The sequence below is a fragment of the Macrobrachium rosenbergii genome, chromosome 19, assembly GCF_040412425.1.
Source record: "Macrobrachium rosenbergii isolate ZJJX-2024 chromosome 19, ASM4041242v1, whole genome shotgun sequence".
NCBI classification, from domain to species: domain Eukaryota; kingdom Metazoa; phylum Arthropoda; class Malacostraca; order Decapoda; family Palaemonidae; genus Macrobrachium; species Macrobrachium rosenbergii.
Window position 1 is genome coordinate 2,779,157 of NC_089759.1, and position 21,623 is coordinate 2,800,779.

Below are 21,623 nucleotides of genomic sequence, written 5' to 3' on the forward strand. Positions count from 1 at the left end.
AGGAGAATGCAGCAGTAATTGCCGGGAATAGGAAGAGATATTAAACAGGAGAAGAAGTAATGACAAAATATAATAATCTTCAGAATGAAGGAACGAACGAGACAAAATTACTGGGAGATATACAGAGATAATAAAGTGAGAGAAATAACATGACGATAAAATGTTACAGATTTAGGGATGACAAAACGGTTGTGAAAATGACGTCATGAATGAGTGGGGGAGTTGTAAACGAAATAATGAGTAATGGTTGTAAAAGGTCATTACGTAGACAAAGAGGAGGCTATTAAGGAATCACAGTCGGATGATTAGGACGGGAAAACCATGCTCAGTGTTTGATGCTTGAAAACGCATTGAAAAATACGAAGGATGTTATAAATAACTAAAATGCAGAGGGTGGAGAACCTTCTATTAAGAAGTACAGCTGAATTTAATGTGTTAGTATATAACACTGAATTTAATTATTGCGTTAGTATCTTAAAAAAAGTTTGAAATAGAAAATAAGTTAAATAATATACAATTTTAGTAGTCTCTTTAATATGCGCATAACCTTTGAGAAAATTATGTAAAAATCATGTAAAACGGTAACAAAACTGTACAAAATACTTGTAATATTTCTCTCTTTTGACTGGATAGAGGGTGTTTCCTCAAGAAGGGTGTTTCCTTGCCTATGCAGCTCTTCTCTAGCAAAACCCGTATGGAAAACACTGACGAAAAAGCAGGAAATTCATAGATGCACGCATATCAATTACTTTTCGTATGCTCTCAATTACCTTTTGCAGTCGGCTAAAGAAGTAGAAAAGAATCCTCGTTAGTCCGCAACCATCAATAGGAATTTGACGACGCCCAACACAAATCCCTTGGGTCGTTCTGACATGAGCAAATCGGTTCAAGGTAAGAGAGATTACGGAAATGAAGTTGAAAAGAAACTGGGGTCTGTGTTTGTAACGACGATGCAACGTTGCAAGATCGGTGAGAGATTATTGAGTATTCGTTGTATTAGTTATAGGCTGTTGGTGAATTTAGATATTTTTTTAATTCCACAGGTAAACAGCGAAAGCCAATACTGACTAGACCATGTATAATTACAAATATACAAGTAAATAACATAATGTATAGCCAGATGAGATAGGGATTGCTGAAGATATAGAGGTGAATCAATTATTATATATTTTTTCCCCTTGGTATTTCAGAGGGAATGACTTTTTAAAAGGCATATATATATATATATATATATATATATATATATATATATATATATATATATATATATATATATATTATATTATATATATATATATATATATATATATATATATATATATATATATATATATATATATATATATATATATATACATATATACGTATGTATGTATGTATTAAAGAAGTCCTCACGTGAAAATAAAAGAAGGGGCTGCCACCAAAACTTTCAACATTTATTCCAAAGTCATCTTCAGGGTACTAAACAGTTTTAAGAAAACAACTTACATAAGAAAGCAGTATGAGGTCACAGGTGACACTAAAACATGTCAACAAGCTACTTAATTAAAAAAAAAATTTGTCAAAACCAAACCAAAAACATACTTAATGGAAATATGCAATTACAACAGATCACAGTACAAAATTATTCGTTTATCTGGCTTGTTTTACTTTTTGAATAATCAAGTATATATATATATATATATATATATATATATATATATATATATATATATATATATATATATATATATATATATATATCTATTATATATATATAACATACATACATGGATATACATATGAATACATGTGCAAGATTATCATTGAATGCATGGTTTGCAAACTTATTATCTAGGGCCCGTTTACAGCTTACATTTTAGTTAATCTTAAGTGTTGTAACTCTGAGAGAGAGAGAGAGAGAGAGAGAGAGAGAGAGAGAGAGAGAGAGAGAGAGAGAAGGAAGAAGCAGCACGAGAGAGGGCGTCCTTGCTGGGGATGGGGGCTTCTGGGGGGGTGTTTAGTTCATTACGGCAAACCAACGATTATCATTACGGTTCTCGAGATCGACTTTTGACGCCTCTCGGATTGCCAGGCGGTGACTTGGTTCTTCTTCTCTTCTTCTTGCGGAGGACCTGGTTCGTTCTTTCCCACGCGCCTTTTTCGGTCTGGAACAGACGCCCCTTTTCTTCCTCCGCCTCCTCCTCCCCCTCCACCCAGCTACGACTTCTTCTTCTTCTTCTTCTTCTTCTTACGCCTTTAGCGGTGTTCATCTGATGCTTCACTCTTGTCTTTGTTTCCACGACCGCTGATGTCAACGAGTTGAGGATTCTTTCTGATCACAGGGAACCTGATTCTTCATATTTAATTTTCGTATTCCATTTTTAATCTAGTGAGTAATAATTCTGGCCGTTAAGTAATAATTATACCTGCTTTAACAGTATCATTTCAATAATTCAGGAAGTCCGAGAACAGAGGGTAACGGAAAAACGGTACTGAGTATTTTTTGTTTGCATGATTCATAATGACTTCAGCAACTGATGGCCCCACAAAAATGAAGTTGTTATTTTTTCGTGAAATGAAGGTCATTATTATGGTACTTAACGTGAGCCTTTCAAGAAAAATTTTCTATTTATTTATTTATTTGGTTCTTGAGGAAGGTATCTTATGATTTAAGTGATGGACTTTAACAATTAAAAACAATTTGTTTTAACTGCATTAACTGTTCAGTTAAGCAAGAAAAGCAAAGAGTAACATGACCCATTTTTAAAAACATTTTTGCTTCTGTTTTTCATCACCAAAGAAATATTTCTTGCTTTCTTATCAAAGGGGTTTTCTAATAATAATCCTTTTCTCCCTTTAATGACCCTCTTTCTGAAGTATTCAAAAGTTAACTCAATCACTTTTTGGCAGTTCACTTTTACTCGATAAAATTGGTATGTTTCCTATCTAAGGTAAATTTTTTCAGTATGCACCCTTGTGTTCTGTATTTTCTCATCCCTCCATGGATTATTAATATAAAATTTTAATTTGTGCATTACTTTATGAATTAACTTGTCTATACTAGAGCAATCTCTTCAAATGCCTTTAATATTGCCAAGAAAAGCTGTAGTTATTCATCTTTAAAGTTAACGTTTGCAGAATCTTATGGAACTTGCATGACGTAACTAAAAACATGTTTAGCTTTATCACTGAAGGCCACTGTTCTCTCAAATGCTGGATGTCCAGTTCATAAATCGTTTAGTTATTTTTATATTTCTCATAGAAACACTTATTTCTTTATACGTCATCTTCAGTATTTTACCAATAATTAGCCCTAAGGGTGAGGGTACACGTTAAAACTGAAGTCTTTCTGTTACCTTCCTTTACTGGCTTGACGGGGTATTATTATTATTATTATTATTATTATTATTATTATTATTATTATTATTATTATTATTATTATTGTTATTATTATTATTATTATTATTATTATTATTAATTTCATTATTATTATTATTATTATTATTATTATTATTATTATTATTATTATTATTATTATTATTATTATTATTATTATTATTATTATTATTATTATTATTATTTCAGTAGATGAAACCTATTCACATGGAACAAGCAAGCACACACAGGGGGCCATTGACTTGAAACTCAAGCTTCCAAAGAATGATGGTTTCAACCTCCTACCGCAGCAGACCCCACACTGCAGCAGTAACTGATCATGATGCAGAGCCAGTGATTTTTCATCGCCCTGGGGGAGACGCGAACCCGCGACATCTGAGTGGTATGCCACGGCCACGACACTAATCACTGTAACACCGAACAAAAATTGGGTAAATTGATACTAGACATTGGGTTGCCTCTTAGTTAGATTGAACTGCTGTGTCATCTTACTACTCTGTGTAAACTTCAAAAGGCTTATGATGTAATTCACTGAAATAATTCCTATAAACAAGAGACAAAACCCTTCTTGAGCCCGGCGGGTTCCCTGATAACATATCTACTAATGACATCTTATCAAACAAAATAATGGCCTTGCGTGTGCTTAGTAGAATGAGAAATAAATATGAGGTTGAACAGATTAAGGAGATAAGGTATTTATCATTGCTGGGAAATTTCTTGTCCTATTTTTTACTACGTTTCTCTCTCAGAGCCAATTGCTTGTGAACACCAAACGAAAAGCCACGTTAATTATCTTTCTCTTTTGTTTACACATCTTGAGAATCCTAGTAGGACTGCCATCAATAGAACGGAAAATCGCCGACTTTTTTGTTGCCCAGACCAGCAACAGAAGGCAATGGAACGAATCATCAAGGGAAAAGAAAGTAAAATATGCGCCGAAGTTCTCCGGCGCAGTCGAGTTTTCTGTACAGCTTTTGATCAAGGGCACCGAAAATAGATCTGTCTTTCGGTGGACTCGGTATAATGCTGTAAGAGCCGCGACCCATGAAACTTTAACTACGGCCCGGTGGTGGCCTGTCCTATATCGTTGCCAGAAGCACGATTATGGCTAACTTTAACCTTGAATAGAATAAAAACTACTGAGGCTACCGGGCTGCAATTTGGTGTGATTGATGATTGGAGGGTGGATGATCAACATACCAATTTGCAGCCCTCTAGCCTCAGTAGTTTTTAAGATCTGGGGGCGGACAGAGAAGTGCGGACAGACAGACAACGCCGGCACAACAGTTTTCTTTTACAGAAAACTAAAAAGTGAAGCTTAACGCTTCAGTGAGCAATAAATCCTCTTTTCCTCGGATGAGAGACTGATCATAAGAGATCAAGAATTTTTTTTTATTTATTTTACTTTTTGTGATGTCTTATACCATCACCAACTCCAAAAACGCACTCTTATCTTTTGAGGAGCATTCAAGGCCAGCTTATCACAGGGGACGTATATCTGAAGCAACTTGGTATTCACGCGGAGTGATTTTAATGTTTACGATTGTCACGTATTCCATTCGAGCATAAGGGAACACAAGGTCCTCCTCACGCTTTCGGGCATCCGAATACAGATAAAAAAAATGCAATGACTGAAGTGGGTACATCACTGCCCTGGCGAGTTCTGGGCATCTCCCAAAACACACGGCAACCAGACGAGGAGTACGCGAGGAGAACCACGCCCTTGCAACTATACAAAGACCTCCAAAGACCTCCAACCCATACCCGGAGGGCTCAGATGGGCGTGGTGCCTCCAGAGAGACATTTGACAGAGGGCGTATGCGTGTGTCTATGTGCGTGAACGCATCTTTCCACCATCCCTGACCTCTGACCCTCCCGTGAGGTCAATGTGGCGAGGAACAGCTCAGTAGATTCCTGCTCAAGTTTTTTATTGATTTTTTTTTGGGGGGGCTTACTTTTTTTACGCCATTACGAGCTCGGAAACGACACAGCGATGCAGCTACCGTGCTGAAACGGTAAATGCCGGTCTTAATCAGCAGAGGAATCACGCGGCTGACATAACAGGTGCCGACGAGAGGAGAGGTTTTAGAAAGTCTCTTGGAAAAAAGTCATCGAAAATTACGGAGTTTCTTGGTTACCTGTTAGAGAGAGAGAGAGAGAGAGAGAGAGAGAGAGAGAGAGAGAGAGAGAGAGAGAGAGAATGTGACTACACTGCAATTAGATATTACGAGAGAGAGAGAGAGAGAGAGATAGAGAGAGAGAGAGAGAGAGAGAGAGATTTACCATATTGCAATGAAATATTAAGTATGAGAGAAAGAGTTTTCCAACTCTGCTATGAAATATTACGAGAAATATTAGAGAGAGAGAGAGAGAGAGAGAGAGAGAGAGAGAGAGAGAGAGAGAGAGAGAGAGAGGGAGGGAGGAATATACAGGCGAATTATTTCCTATAGGATCATGATTACATTTCACAAATAATAGTGAAAGAATGACCAATTTCCCACATTTATCTCCTTATGAATTATTCAGTATACCGCATTCAATAAAATAAAGAAAAATGAAATCCATAGTAAGAAAATAGGTCAGTAGACAAACAGACAAAAGTAAACAGATGGGGAAAGATGGTGAGAGAAAAAAAAATCGTGGTTACAAACTTGGCCAAGAGGACCGTAAGAAAAGATAAAAAAAGGGAGTTTCTTTGTTTTGGCTTTGTTCAGGCTGGGTCTGTTGTTTCTCTCTTTGTTGTTTTTCCGTTTCGAAGAGGAATGCAACAGATACCACAAATATATATATATATATATATATATATATATATACATGCATATATATATATATATATATATATATATATATATATATATATATATATATATATATATATATATATATATATATATTAATCTCTCATTGTGTCAAAACTACGAATTAGATGTCCCTGATATTTTTCTTCATAATGTTTAGATCGAATATTATAACCCTTTGAGCCATTTTACTTTTGCAGAGTTTGTCATTTATTGCTTCGGAAGCTCTCTTGAAGTAGGCCATTTCCAAAACAATGACAATTTACGAAAAATGCTGCGATAAAGAGTGGTAATTATGCATGTATTACTAATGTTATTCACAAATAGCATTGTTATCTCATTCATGATTAATGTAGGTTTACGAGCAACAGAGGAGAAACTGTAATAATAAAAAATAAATAAATGAACGAAGCATTCCGGATTGCTCCCGATCTTTGACAAGACCTCGTCTTTGTCTGACGGTAGTTACGGTAGTAGTAGTAGCAGTAGTAGTAGTAGTTAGGATTTCCCTTTGAAACGGCTCCCTAGCTCGTTCTACTTCTCCTTTGATTGAGCTTGTTAAAGACGGTGTCTTCCCTCCAACAGAAGGTCTCGGACAACCTGTTTTCTAAACAGATGGCTCGACCGTTGAATGGACCCTCGGGTGAGGAAACCGAGTTGTGGACCAGACCGACTTCTGCTGAAAGTCCTTCTTCTTCTTCTTCCTTTTAGCTGTTTCTGGACTTTCCCTCGGCTTTTTCTTCCTCCTATTTAGTAATTTGTTTATTTTCTTGCTCTGGGGACTGTCGTGGTTCATCTTTCCCATAAGCAGCCCCTCTGCATAGCGCAATGCATTTAATTCATGTTTTTTGTTAGTTAATGCGTTTGCTTTGTTCGTGTTGGGCTTAACTGTAGATTGTTACTTTAATCGAGTTCTTTGTTTTTGTTGCTTGTGTTTATTCTTGCCTTGCTCACTACCATATTTGTAACATAAAATTCTAAGATACAAAAAGTTTTTGTTGGTTAATTACACGTTCATGTTTTTATAGGTGCTATAGAAGAAAGAAAATTCTCAAAAAATCAATCATGTAATTACTTGCTTTACAAGTAATGTTGATTTAGTCCTTGTTTATTTGTTTCGTTGAATTAATACATCAACTTCAGATTTCTCTCTTTGATGTACTGTATATGTAGTCTCTGTAATACTGCCCTAAAATGGAAACCTGCAGTATCTGCTAAATTTTTCGAAATTGAGATATGCAACCTATTGGGCTCGTGAAACACTAATACACCAGTTACTGCAGTTTCAGAATGATTTTTCAATGCTTTCCACGATTTTGCCTTACTACTGATCTTGCAGTATCTGCGCAATCAGTAGTAAGGCAAGGGAAAACTGCAGTATCTAAAATTTTTCTCAGTTTTGCATTTTTGCAGATACTGCAGTCTTCCATTTTAGGGCAGAATATCGCTTGAAATCATGAGGCGTTACGAGTATGATTCACATCTTGACTAAGAAAATTCGAAATGGAACTATCACATTAACTGGTGAATAATAAATCTTGGATTATTCATACAACCTACGAGCACATACAATTACGTCGAATAGCATATCTCTTAAGCTGTAAGACCGAGTTCATGAAACAATGGTTAAACTAATAAGTTTTTTCTGTTTTCTGACACGACTTGGTAGTAAGCCAGAAGCCGAAAGCAACGTGCAGAGTTGCTTGCTGAAGCTTGTCATTTAAATAAAAAACAAAAAATGCGCCGAGGAGTTTTCTGTACAGCGTACAATGCTGTATTAAACTCTCAGCCACGTCCCATAAAACTCTCAGCCGGCCGTGGTGGCCTGTGTTATTGCGTTGCCAGACGCATGATCATGGCTAGCTTTAATTAAGTAAAATAAAACCTACTGAGGCTAGAGGGCTGCAATTTGGTACGTTTGATGATTGGAGGGTGGATGGTCAGCATACCAGTTTGAAGCCCTCTAGCCTCAGTAGTTTTTTAAGATCTGAGGGCGGACAGAAAAAGTGCGGACGAAACAGACAAAGCCATATCAATAGTTTTCTTTTACAGAGAAAACTAAAATCAGTCTTCTCTAATTTTGATGCACTTATTACCAAGTATGTATAACTCTTTTAGGTTTATGCTGTAGAAATAGTTGGCATATATTTTCTTACGGATAAATTACATGGATTCAAGTAATGGAAGACTCTGCCTCATGACCTTGATTCATGGCCTGTATTTCAAGAATAAACTTCTGCTAGATAAATGAAGGCTTGTTCCTCTGACATAGTGCGTGCTAGTAGCTTCACAGGGCAAGTGAATCTATGTCCTGTATACGTACACACACACACACACACCTATATACATACATACATACCTATATATATATATATATATATATATATATATATATATATATATATATATATATATATATATATATATATATATATATATATATATGTGTGTGTGTGTGTGTGTGTGTGTGTGTATGTGTGTATGTATGTATAAAGACGTAAGGATAATTGATAGGGTGAGAAATATCGAGATTTGCAGAAATGATGAAGGTTCAGCGTAAGTGAAAGGATGGTTCAAAACATTTGGAGATGGTTTGGCTATGTGGAAAAACTGGAAGATAAGAGGTACGTAAAAAAAACCTATACTTCAAGAGTGTTGTTGAGGGAACAAGAAAAGAAAGACATAGAAGTTCCAGATGGGGAGAAATAAGAAGGACCACAATAGCCAGGAAGAAGGAAATAAATGAAGCAGTGTGTGTGTGTGTATTAAAGAATTTGACGCTTTTGCTGATGAGCCCTCTGTGTAGGTGTATGAAACCGTTAAAGTTGTGGAAATTGTTCTACTCAGGGGATTCATCCACGTCTCAGCAGTGAGAGTATGAATGTGGCAGCGACCGTATGTTATTTATTCTCGTATTTAATTAATCCAAATGTATACAATACTATTTGAATCATTAAAAATGGATGCAGATCTATTTTGGTCATTTCTTCAATTATACTGATAGAGAGGTTTTTCCAGCATTGTATTCTCTCTCTCTCTCTCTCTCTCTCTCTCTCTCTCTCTCTCTCTCTCTCTCTCTCAAGGGCGTTCGTCGAGATAGCAAAGGAATGACAAAAAAAGAAAGGAAGAATCACGATAACTGCAGAGGGGAAAAAAAAGAGATGACAAAGATTAGCCAGACTCTGTTCTTACATGTAACATTAAACCAAATAATAAAAAATAAAACAATGAAATAAAAAAACGAAATACAAAGATGCGTTTTGCAATTGCATCTTTCACTTTTCTCCACCCCCAGTCACACACACACACACACACACACTGATACACGTACAGACACCGATGAATAATCTTGCATAACCTTATGGCATTCATCGCCTGGAGGGAACAGGAAGCAATTAGTGCCTCGATTATACATCAGTTATGAAACGAAGAGGGAGAGGAAATTTAACTCAAATTGTTTTCCATCGTAAAAATGTTTGATGAATGACTGAAACGTAATTACTTCATTCACGTTTTTTTCAATTTAATTGGGGAGATGAGGTGTCTTTTAGGTATTTTTAAAAGAAGCGTAGGTTGGTTTCCGTGTATATGTTATTTAAACCGATACTTTTTGTTCATTATTTTTACTTTCTTCAAGGAAAACAGAAAGTTACAGTTACAGCCGTGTGTGTGTATATATTCAAGCAAGGTATTTCATGGAGGTAAAACTGAATTTGATGATACTTGCTGATGTGTTATACATTAAATACTGTAACCTTGTCGAGGTTCAGTATAAGATTTGTTTTTAGTTGTCCGGTTGATTAAATGTCATAGAGCAAGTAATTTTTGCCACAGAATTCCCTTTGTATGTATAAATGCCTCTTTAGAATGAATTCATTTTCATTTTTTTATCGTTAAATTTCTTTGTAACGGTACTCTCTTTGTTGCAGACTACTGTATATGTCCTATATATACATGTCTGTGCGCGCGCGCGTATGAACAGTCATTTCATATGATGCTAACCTTTTAAGTTAATTGCCTTTTATGCTTATTCCATGTGAACGTTTGCACATTCTGGAAACAACCAAACTTTTGCCATGGTGTCACGACAATAATCTTTTTAAAGACACCAGCTATTGCGAAATATCTCACAATTTTTTCTTATCTTACTTTTTATATTCACAGTCTCCAAGTTTTCTTGGAAATGTTTGGTTTTAAAGTTTCCTTACTAATAAATATATTTATGCCTGTTCTCGAAAGTTCTCTGTAAAAGGTGTGATCATTTTAACAAAAAAGATATTTTGGAATTCCCAAACTGATAACACTTGTAGGAAATAAAGACAAGGAATGTTATTTTGTCACGATGTTTAAAAAGACTATTTTTATTACTATTCCACTGATAGAAATAGAAAAAAATAATTCACAGGACTGAATATTGGCTCACGAAGCTTTTTTCACTCCCGGAGTCGATGTTGGATGAAGGTCATGCTTTCATCCGTGTCTGTTTATCGTCTTATCTTTAAGACTGTCTGTCAGTCCGTCTGTCTGACTGATTTCCGATAAGACACTTTTTCCCTCTGTGAACTTAAAGAAAAAAACATTATGGCAAGCAAATATAAGGATAGATTCTCGCCTGTTCTTTCTTAACCTTAACCTAACCTAACCTAATCTACGGTGTAACGTCTTACCTGACCAGGGTGCCTTTCCCGTTTGGTTTCTCCAGTCTGACCTGACCTGACCTAGGGTGTAACGTCTTACCTAACCAGGGGGGCCTTTCCTGTTTGGTCTCGCCAATCTGACCTGACTTGACCTACTGTAGGGTGTAACGTCTTACCTGACCAGGGGACTTTTCCTGTTTGGTCTCGCTAATCTGACCTGACCTGACCTAGGGTGTAACGTCCTACCTGACTAGGGCGCCTTTCCTGTTTGGTCTCTCCAACCTGACCTGACCTGACCAAGGGTGTAATGTCCTACCTGACCAGGGGACCTTTCCCGTTTGGTCTCTCCAACCTGACCTGACCTAGGGTGTAACGTCCTACCTGACCAGGGGACCTTTCCCGTTTGGTCTCTCCAACCTGACCTGACCTAGGGTGTAACGTCCTACCTGACCAGGGGGGCCTTTCCCGTTTTGTCTCTCCAACCTGACCTGACCTAGGGTGTAACGTCCTACCTGACCAGGGGACCTTTCCTGTCTGGTCTCTCCAACCTGACCTGACCTAGGGTGTAACGTCCTACCTGACCAGGGGACCTTTCCCGTCTGGTCTCTCCAACCTGACCTGACCTAGGGTGTAACATCCTACCTGACCAGGGGACCTTTCCCGTCTGGTCTCTCCAACCTGACCTGACCTATGGTGTAACATCCTACCTGACCAGGGGACCTTTCCCGTCTGGTCTCTCCAACCTGACCTGACCTAGGGTGTAACGTCCTACCTGACCAGGGGACCTTTCCCGTCTGGTCTCTCCAACCTGACCTGACCTAGGGTGTAACGTCCTACCTGACCAGGGGGCCTTTCCCGTTTGGTCTCTCCACAACTGCCTACTAAGGATAGTTTTCATAAATTTTTCAAAAATTGGGCTGGAGGGTGGAGGCCGGGGCAGTTGGGGGTAGGCAAATCTAACCACCTTGGTGAAATTTTACCCTAGAAAGGGGAATATTATCCTGAATTATAATTCTCTCATGAAAAAAATTGGCCTAGCCCAATTTTCCCATCATATGCTTACAGCCTGAATAGTAAACTAGCTTTCTTCAGGGGGCTGTTACAGACCTCAAATAAAATTTACTTATAATACTTTTAAAAATAAAGTTCCTTTATTTATAGATCTTATTCACTTTTTTTTATTTATTTTAAACCAATCACCAATTTTGATTGCTTTGCATATTCTTCTTACGAATATTCAGTTATGCTACATACACAGGTATACTTAAGTATTTCGCGACTGCAATAGAAGGATTTCTTCAGTAATATAAACAAGAAAACTTGTTACTTTCAGAAGAATATTATTCAGGTTGTAGAATTTGGTTACTTTTCATTTTATAAGTCAACTCCCCAAAAAACTGCTACGTTGTGCTTGGCATTTGGAAATGTTCTCAAAGATCATTTCAGTGTATTTGAGAGAGAGAGAGAGAGAGAGAGAGAGAGAGAGAGAGAGAGAGAGAGAGAGAGAGGGGGGGGGGGGAGGGAGAGAGAGATCACAGCTAAGACACTGATTGTAGTTGCACTGCATGAAGTATATGCCTATAGCGATATAGTATTGGCTAATACCTAGCTAACCTGTTTATAGATTGCGTTAGTGAATTCAACTTGATTTGTTATTCGGTTTTAATTTTCATAATTCCTTTTTAATATTAAATATCACTTGAGTATAGTATTAGTCGTTAAGTCACATTTAAATTAAATGTTTGCACATTTCTGGTGATGGTTACAACAGGGTGTTTCTACGCCGCTGTAAAATGTCATAAATACTCACACCACAAACAGGTTGAATATATACAAGTCATTCGATTTGCTAAAGAGTCCTTGACTTGTTTTCAACGTTTCTGTGACACATATGCGATAAGTTGCCGACATGTGTTTATGACAAGTTTGATTGTAGCGCAGACGACATGAGCGTTACGGCCCTGTGAAAACGCCTCTTTATTGCCAAGAACCCGACTCATTTCCTTTGTATTTGTGACCTTGTTACTTCCTTTTTCGGGAGTTTGGCCATTGTGTACGAGAGCAAACAATCAGGGGGAATTTTTGTCTCCCCATTTGCAAGGATTGTGCGTCATCATCCGTCTAGATGGCAGCACTATAAAGAAATGTTTTGCGATCAAGACGTATCGTAAATGCTAAACGGTCTCTGATTTGCGAATAAATGTCAGTTTATGGTCTGTTAAATTGCTTGGTGAATATTGTTTTTCGTCACGTCAGGGACTTGGGTTTATTTTTAAGTGGTGTTGTTCTACCCCATTGAACAAAACAGACAAGTGTTCGCATAGTTGTATAAGTGTGTTGTTTCGCGACTTGTATATCGGTATGCCATCTAAAGCACGGTTTACACGCTACGATAAATTGTAGCGATTTATTGTAATGAAAAGGTTGTTACAATTTGTCGTTACGTGTAAACAGGAGATCGCTACAATAAATCGCTACGATCTGTTTACACGTAACGACAAATTGTAACAACCTTTTCATTACAATAAATCGCTACAATTTATCGTAGCGTGTAAACCGTGCTTTAGTTGTAGATTTCAGTACATGACACTCTCTCTCTCTCTCTCTCTCTCTCTCTCTCTCTCTCTCTCTCTCTCTCTCTCCATAAATACACGTTCACTCAACACTTTTGGGCTTTATTTTATCTTCTTCGTTTTTAACGTGCATTTTTTTCCCATTATTATATATTTCTCTTTTATCATCAATTTAATTAAATTTCACATTAATTCTCAAGTTGAGTGTTTGGAATACTAACTATGTTTTGTGTATGAAAACAATTAAACATTTTACATAGAATATCAGGTTTGGAACCGAAACGGCACACACATCTGATGTTAAATGTAATTTTGATTCCAATACCGTCTTTTATGTGGAGGTAATGCCTTACTTTGATGGGTGGAATGTAGAGAGTACCTCCCAATATGATGGTGGAGAATAGCCCCCACTGACATGAAAATCAGTCATCGCTAATGCAAGAGCACATTAAGGCCAATATGCCCATTCAGCCTTACCGTAGGGCAAAAGTAAAAAAAAAAACCGTGGCATTGTGCTATACCTACGTTCCAGAATTCCTCTGAAAGAGAATATTGATACTTTATCAATGATAGGATGATTTTGAACGGTCATTCATCGTAAACCATATGGCATGATCAAAGATAGTTTGTGTAACTGATTGTCTGAGTTGGAGCGCTATGGTAATTTTTTGAAAAATGTTAAATCTTAAACAGATGTTAATTTCAATGAGAATTGAAGAAAATTTTACTTACGTTCATTGTTTTCGTTTTTCTAAGCAAGGAATTATGATGTTGAAGCTGGACTCAGTATGCAGACTCTATGACACGTAAAAATCTCGGCACCAAGCCCCCAGACAGAGAGACACACACACACGCACGCACACGCGCTTAAACAGTATATCCTCTCTCTTACCGTCCTTTGCCCTTATATATTTTGGGCAGAATGGTGAAGGGGGTTGCCAAGGAAAACGATAATAAAAATTCGAAATGTGGGCGAAATGGAAAAGAATCTATGCCTATATGAGAATAGATATCTTACGAAGAATTTGGCCCTTAAAAAAAATGAAATTTCACCAAGATGACATTTCCGATAGCCCGCGAGATCAAATGTCAAATGTGAATGGATTCAATTGCCTTGTGGTTTGTTATATTCTTCGAAGAGACAATAAAAAGAATGAAAGTACAGAATGGGATATAATAAAGATAATTTTATAAGAGGGGTATCCATGAACATACGTGCGTGAAAGAAAATGGGTAGGAACAATTGCTTTGAGAAGTAGCAGAGAACGTTGGTGAATGGAATAGTGAGAAGAATTGGTTGATATTGTATTATGCGAATGAAATAAAACGAAAATAGAACGTAGTTTTATTGGGAATGGAAGCGTCCAGAATATGGATATGAATGCTAATTTTGTCTCAGATGACTGGACGAGGCTATTTGTAGCTGCTTGGAATGTGATTCACAATAGCCTTATGCCTTATTTTCTCAAATCATTAGCGTTGCTGTGGCCTCTGTTTCATGATCTTCCCTTATCTTTTGTGCTAGTTTTCTCAGTCACATTTTACCTTCTTTGTTCCTTATTTTGCTCCTTCAAAAGGGCTGCCTTATCAGAAAGCTGAAATTACTTTGTACGATATTAGAAAACCACAATCCTCTCTACTCAGTTATTTTGGGTGTTTGACTTTTGCATTTCAGATCAATTTATTCACCATCGAGTTTTTTTTCGTAGTGCGGTGTACTAACTCCACGTCAGTATTATTTTTTCTTGATTTTTTTATATGGTATCTTTTAATTTTTCAGTATAGACTCTGCAGTTCCATTATGTTTTTAAATTTTCTATTCTCGACTAATCTATGACTTTTCTTTGAATTTTATTCACCATAGTAAAGCTTTTGATGTTTCTACGCTCTTTATTCCTTTTGACATCACTGGATTTAAATCTGAACCCACATTTCATTTGCATAAATAGAGGACTTGGATTATGAGTTTTAGAGTGAAAATTCTGAGTTTAAGCGACACTCTTCTACCTTCAGAATAATGGTGCAAGACTGACCATTTGTTTCTGTCTGAAATTCTCGTCTATGGATTTAACTCTAAGGTAGGGTTCCTAATTCCTTGGCTCAGTGAATCTAGCTTTACTGCAGCTAAAGTATTGAACATGCACAAGATAAGTTATGGCTCATACAGTACAATAAGGCTCCTTCTTAATGCGATTGCTATGAAAACGTCAAAAAGCTTTTCTTAAAATGTCTGTGTATTTTAAGCTTAAAGCCAGTAAAGTACTGACGACTATGGACTGCCATGCTCAGATTATAACTTGTGGCATAGGCTCCAGCTCAGCAGACTACGTCACCTATGCAAGTCGGCGAATGCTGTGACTGGCTTTACCTGACGTACGAGTCTTCTCATATTGCTAGTCAATTACTGAAGGTAGCTCTAAAGATGTTGCATGTATAGTAGCTAAAGCCTATTGTTTGAGTTTATTGATACCTAAGACCATGAGGCTTTAATGAAAATGCGAACCTTTCCACGTCGTGAATGAGATCAGAAATGGCCGTTGTATGTCTCTAACATAAAAAGAAAAAAAACCCGAAACCCAGCTTCACGTAATGGCTTCTCGCTTACTTGCAACAACATCTGATTATTCAAGACTTTGTTTAGTAATAGTAACGAAAGGAAACAAATTTAATGATGAGGAAATACGTGCATGTGAGAAACATAGATAGACTGATGAGGCCTTTAAACTTTCCATCTCCAATGTCCTTTATCTTTTAGCCTCGATGAGCCTAACTGTTAGGCTTTCTGATTCACAGACACGGGCACGCTTATCCACAGTGATGGACGAGCACAAGCACGCCCAGACATGGCGTATCCACACGCCATTCATCCGTAAAACACACTGGTCTTCAAAGACATGGATTCAGTCACGTACGTGCTGGTAATGGCCTTTGTAGTCACGCATCTCTCAGCCCAAGTGTGGTTCGGAAGAGCCCAAGATGAACTGTGGCTTATTCACGTGCCTTCATACATATGTTCTCGCCTGACAGTGCCATTGGAAGCAGATCTCAGATTCATATTGACATAAGTTTACCTTTAAAAAAGGTTGATTTCAAGAATTACACTAGAATTTTTATAGAAGTATTTTTCTAATAAATAATCAGAGGGAAAATTATATGAAATAGAAATCTAAGGCTGCATAGGCTTTTATAGAAGTAAATGAGAGAGAGAGAGAGAGAGAGAGAGAGAGAGAGAGAGAGAGAGAGAGAGAGAGAGAGAGGAAAATAATGTGTCATTCTTCCTTCTTTCTACATTAACTAACAAAAACAAAGGTTGCAGGCGTTTGTAAACACTGCATGATTAAACTTCAGAAGCATTGCTCAGGACATGAACACACTGAGTGTTCAACGTAGTAGTGAAATCTACGTTCCAATAAACATTATCAAAGAGTCTAGGTGTATGAAATCATTTTGATGGTGATTTGATGACAAGAACTACTGCTGAAAATTATTATAAATTTAAATTTAGTAATAATAATAATAATAATAATAATAATAATAATAATAATAATAATAATAATAATAATAATAATAATAATAATAATAATAATAATGGGTTTTTGTTAACATCGATGATGTATTTACTATAGAATGCTGGTTTGGTCCACATGCAAAATAAAAGCATTGATATTATTATAAATGTGATTATCGATTTGTTTAATCATCCACCCTCTAATCATCACACATACTAAATTGCAGCCCTCTAGCCTCAGTAGTTTTTATTTTATTTAAGGTTAATATTAGCCATACTCGTTCTTCTGGCATGTATATAGGTTCAAACAACACAGGCCACCACCGGACCGTGGTTGAGTTTCTTGGACGCATTTTTTACTTGTTTATTTTATTATTACCACTCACATTTTCTTTTTCTATATGTTTCTCTAATTCATGAATTATCACGGAACATTTTTAAATAGATTTCTACCTCTCAGTCTGCTGCCTGTCTCTCTGTTAGACACGTGAGCTGTGGGGAAGATCTGAGACTACGAAATTAATAAATTGTTTTATATACATATATTATATATATATATATATATATATATATATATATAATGTTTATATATATTTACATATATATAATACACACACACATACATACATATATATATATATATATATATATATATATATATATATATATATGTATATATTTATTTAGTAAAATAATTATTTTGTCTATTTCTACACTATGGTGATTTTAAAATTTGGATTACCAACTGATGTCTTCATGTTAAATCTCCATATTTGTGGCATAATAAGACAATATATTAGCTCTTTGTAGACACAGAGCAGGCCTGCGATTGTATCATTAGGCCCACGATATGTAACTGGTGTAGTTTGATGTACCCTGAAAAAAATAGGATTTGTTAAGATGAAATATAGGCTTTTTTTCAGGATATGGGGATGAAAATTAATAACAAAAGTTATCTTTGCAATGGAAAGGGAACTGCGGATTAGGTAAATGCGGATAATTTACATTCTAATGTTTGACAAAAAATATGTACACGTATAAATTTTCAATTTAGAAAGCTAATTTTTACTATTTTCTTTTATTTCATAAGTATAAAAGGTGTAAATTAAGATGTCGCAACTCCAAACAGCAGATATTATTTGAACATCGTTTGTCATTGTGATATTCGTGAAACTGTTCTCTTGAATTCCGTCTCTTTGTCTGTGAGTCTTTTTCATACTGCATGTGCGGGACTTCGAAGCGTCTTAATTGACGGAGCTGGCTCAGTGTTACTTGGAGGGGTTCATGGGGGTGGGGGCGAACCCCTACCGGCCGCGAATTCCTCATATGTATGCTAGTATTGCACCAGCCCCGGATTTTTTGCCATGCCCCTAGGTTAGGTTAGGTTAGGTTGGGTTGGTTTAGGTAGATTAGCAACCTATTTCGTAATTTGGGTGTGGGAAACATACTGAGATTATTTTCAAGAAAATTCCATGGTTAGTTTTTAAGATACGTCGTCCCTCTTTTTTCAGGGAAAGGTCTCGGTACTCGGTTACATCTCGGGAAATGCCTTCCGTCCAGGTTAGGGCACGGTTCCCTAAGTTATGTTAGGAAGGTAAGGTCTGGTAAGGTCACGACATGGTATTCTAGGAAAGGTTAGGATCTCTCGCGCCTACCCCTGTCTCCCTACTCTGCATCCGCTCCGCATTTTATAAATGATATTGGAAGTCATTCAATAATTCTGTAGCTAAATAGATGGGATATCATTGCGTAATTAAGCTAGCAATAGTTAGAATAAAATTTTATTGAGCGAATTGCATCGCACTATAACTCCTGTGCACGGATGGATGAACGCTGACCTCGCCAGATGTTTGATCAAACCATTTAACGATAAAGCTACGATAAAGCTGCACTGAGATGATTTGGTAATACTTCCCGTAAGAATTCCTCGGTAATTAGAATGATCTCATCTCCTGTATAAAAGAAGAAGAAATTCTTGAGTCTTTAAGAAATATACAAATAACTGGATACGGTTTAGTTCCTGGATTTTAATTCTGATTTCCTGTACTCACTCTTTAAAAGTAAGTAGATTCCCTCTTTAAAAAACCAAATTCCATCTGTAAAAGTAAGTAAATTCCCTCTTTAAAAGTAAATAAACTCCTCATTTTAAATAAAATAAATTCTCTTTAAAAATAAATAAATTCCCACCTTAAAAATAAATAAATTCCATGTCTAAAAGAAAATAAATTCTCTTTAAAAACAAATAAATTCCCTGCTTTAAGAGTAAATAAATTCCCTCTCTAAAAGAAAGTAAATTCCTTCTTTAAGAATAAATAAATTCACTCTCCAACAGTACAGAAATTCCCCATTTTAAATTAAATAGTTTTCTTCTTTAAAGGTAAAGAAATTTCGTCTTTAGAAATAAATAAATTCTCTCTTGAAAGTTTAAACCAGAGTCTTTCATTGTTTGAAATACACGTTCTAATAAACGTATATACCAGCACACAAACACACAAACACTGGGTAAAATATCCACATATATACGGAAGTATTCCTGTAGGTACACATGCACCTACTTACTGAAAGCGTGTTCATTTGCACGTGCATATTGCCAAACCCATTTGTATTCTACATGCGAGCGCAAAAGAAAGTTAACGAATGCTAAAAACAATCATTATTAATCGAAAGTTGATGCAGTATGCATGAAACTAGCTCTCATCTTCTGGCGTACGTGATTTGCCTGTATAATTTCATACAGTGCAATTCCAGTAGAAATCTTCTCAATGATTTTCACTGGTTCATATACATATATATATATATATATATATATATATGTGTGTGTGTGTGTGTGTGTGTGTGTGTGTGTGTGTGTGTGTGTGTGTGTGTGTGTATGTATGTACGTATGTATATATATATATATATATATATATATATATATATATATATATATATATATATATATATATATATACAGTATGTATACATACATACATACCGAGAGAGGAGGTAATACATGGAAGACACAGAAGAAGAAAAAAGGAAAGAATAAAATAAGACAGAGAAGTGAACGTAATGATTTCAAAGCAGAAATTTCCTTGGTCAGAGACTCTAGAAAGTGCGAGACAAATTAAAATGGGAAAAGACGAGCAGAAAATAATACTTCTTTTTAAACTAAAGAACCTACTGCATGTGTCCGTCATGTTTTGATTTAATTGAAGTGAATATAGAATTTAGGCCAAAGGCTAAGCACTGGGACCTATGAGGCCATTCAGCGCTGAAACGGAAATTGACAGTAAAAGTTTGAAAGGAGTAACAGGAGGAAAACCTCAAAGCAGTTGCACTGTGAATCAATTGTTAGGAGAGGGCTGAGGAAAGTAAGATGAAAGAAAGAGAATATGAAAGGAGGTACAGTAAAAGGAACGAAAGGGGATGCAGCTAGAGGCCGAAGGCACGCTGCAAAGAACCTTAAGTAATCCCTACAGTGCACCGCGTGAGGTGCACTGACGGCACTACCAGCTCTTCGTTGGGTGAGTCGCTAGAGTTGCGGACTGTCACTCGATGGGCCGGAATTCAATTCCCCGGCCGGCTGATGAAGAGTTAGAGGAATTTATTTCTGGTGATAGCAATTCATTTCTCGCTATAATGTGGTTCGGATTCCACAATAAGCTGTAGGTCCTGTTGCTAAGTAACCAATTGGTTCTTAGCCACGTAAAATAAGTCTAATCCTTCGGGCCAGCCCTCTCTAGGAGAGCTGTTAATCAGCTCAGTGGTCTGGTAAAACTAAGGTATACTTAACTTTTTTAACTTAACGGCACTACCCACTTACGCTTAAGGGGATGTTTTGATTTGATAATTTTTATTGAGAAATATTTTTCTGACAATTTGTGTTTAATTCCTTTCAAATTATTAGTAGTTAGTAATATGATTCAGTTCGTTTCATGTTGTCAGCACGTTATAACAGCTTTATAATTATATCACCTTTTTTTCATTACTTTCAGCTTCGATTTTAACTACATTTGTTTTCATTTCACTTCTTATTTAGCTCTGGGATATGCATGACATTAGTACTTGACAGAGAGAGAGAGAGAGAGAGAGAGAGAGAGAGAGAGAGAGAGAGAGAGAGAGAAGGGGAGGGGGCGCCATTCTGTGAAGGACATTGAAAAAAAAGAGAAAGGATGACCTACCAATCCTAATAATTTTTTTTTGTGTGGTCGAAGTAAAAGCTAAATTTCGACAAAAGGAGCCTTTCATTATTGATCATTTGCTTTTCCTTGGCGTTTATTCTACCTAAGGACCCTGAACCATCTTGGTAATCTAAGTCTGATTTTCACTGATGACCTAATATTAGTTTATTTTGAATGTAGAGGTGATCTGCATATATTTACGGAAGTCAAGTTTTGTTTTTCTTTATTCCTCTCATCAGTGCAACTGGATATGTATTCGCAATAGCCACAATAAACTCGCGGTGTCCATTCATTGCAAATACTTCCAAGATAATTCAGGGATACCTGTGAGCACATTGTATTCTTGGCGAGCGAGTCTGTGTCTCACCCGCCATTCATTGTGCTCTTAGGACATCGGACCTACGTACTCGTCTGTGCCTTAGATGCATACGAAGAGTGATTATCATTCAGCTCCTGCGACACGTTGCGAAATTCTCATTATGCTCGTGTACCAGTGCGGTCTTTCCCCTCACTTGCTGTGTCCACTGAGAGTGCAAAGACCTTGGTCTCGTCTCCTGTTCTTAATG

General features: G+C 36.6%; 1 protein-coding gene across 1 annotated transcript in view; it reads left to right on the plus strand.

Moving 5' to 3' along the window:
• The window catches only part of LOC136848393 (protein ATP1B4-like), a 16,188-nt gene extending 15,376 nt beyond the window's left edge, over positions 1–812 (plus strand). Inside the window, exon 3 of the mRNA XM_067120688.1 lies at positions 780–812. Within this exon, the coding sequence (XP_066976789.1) occupies positions 780–812 (33 nt within the window). The remainder of the gene's footprint in view (positions 1–779) is intronic.
• The last annotated feature ends 20,811 nt before the right edge of the window (positions 813–21,623 follow it).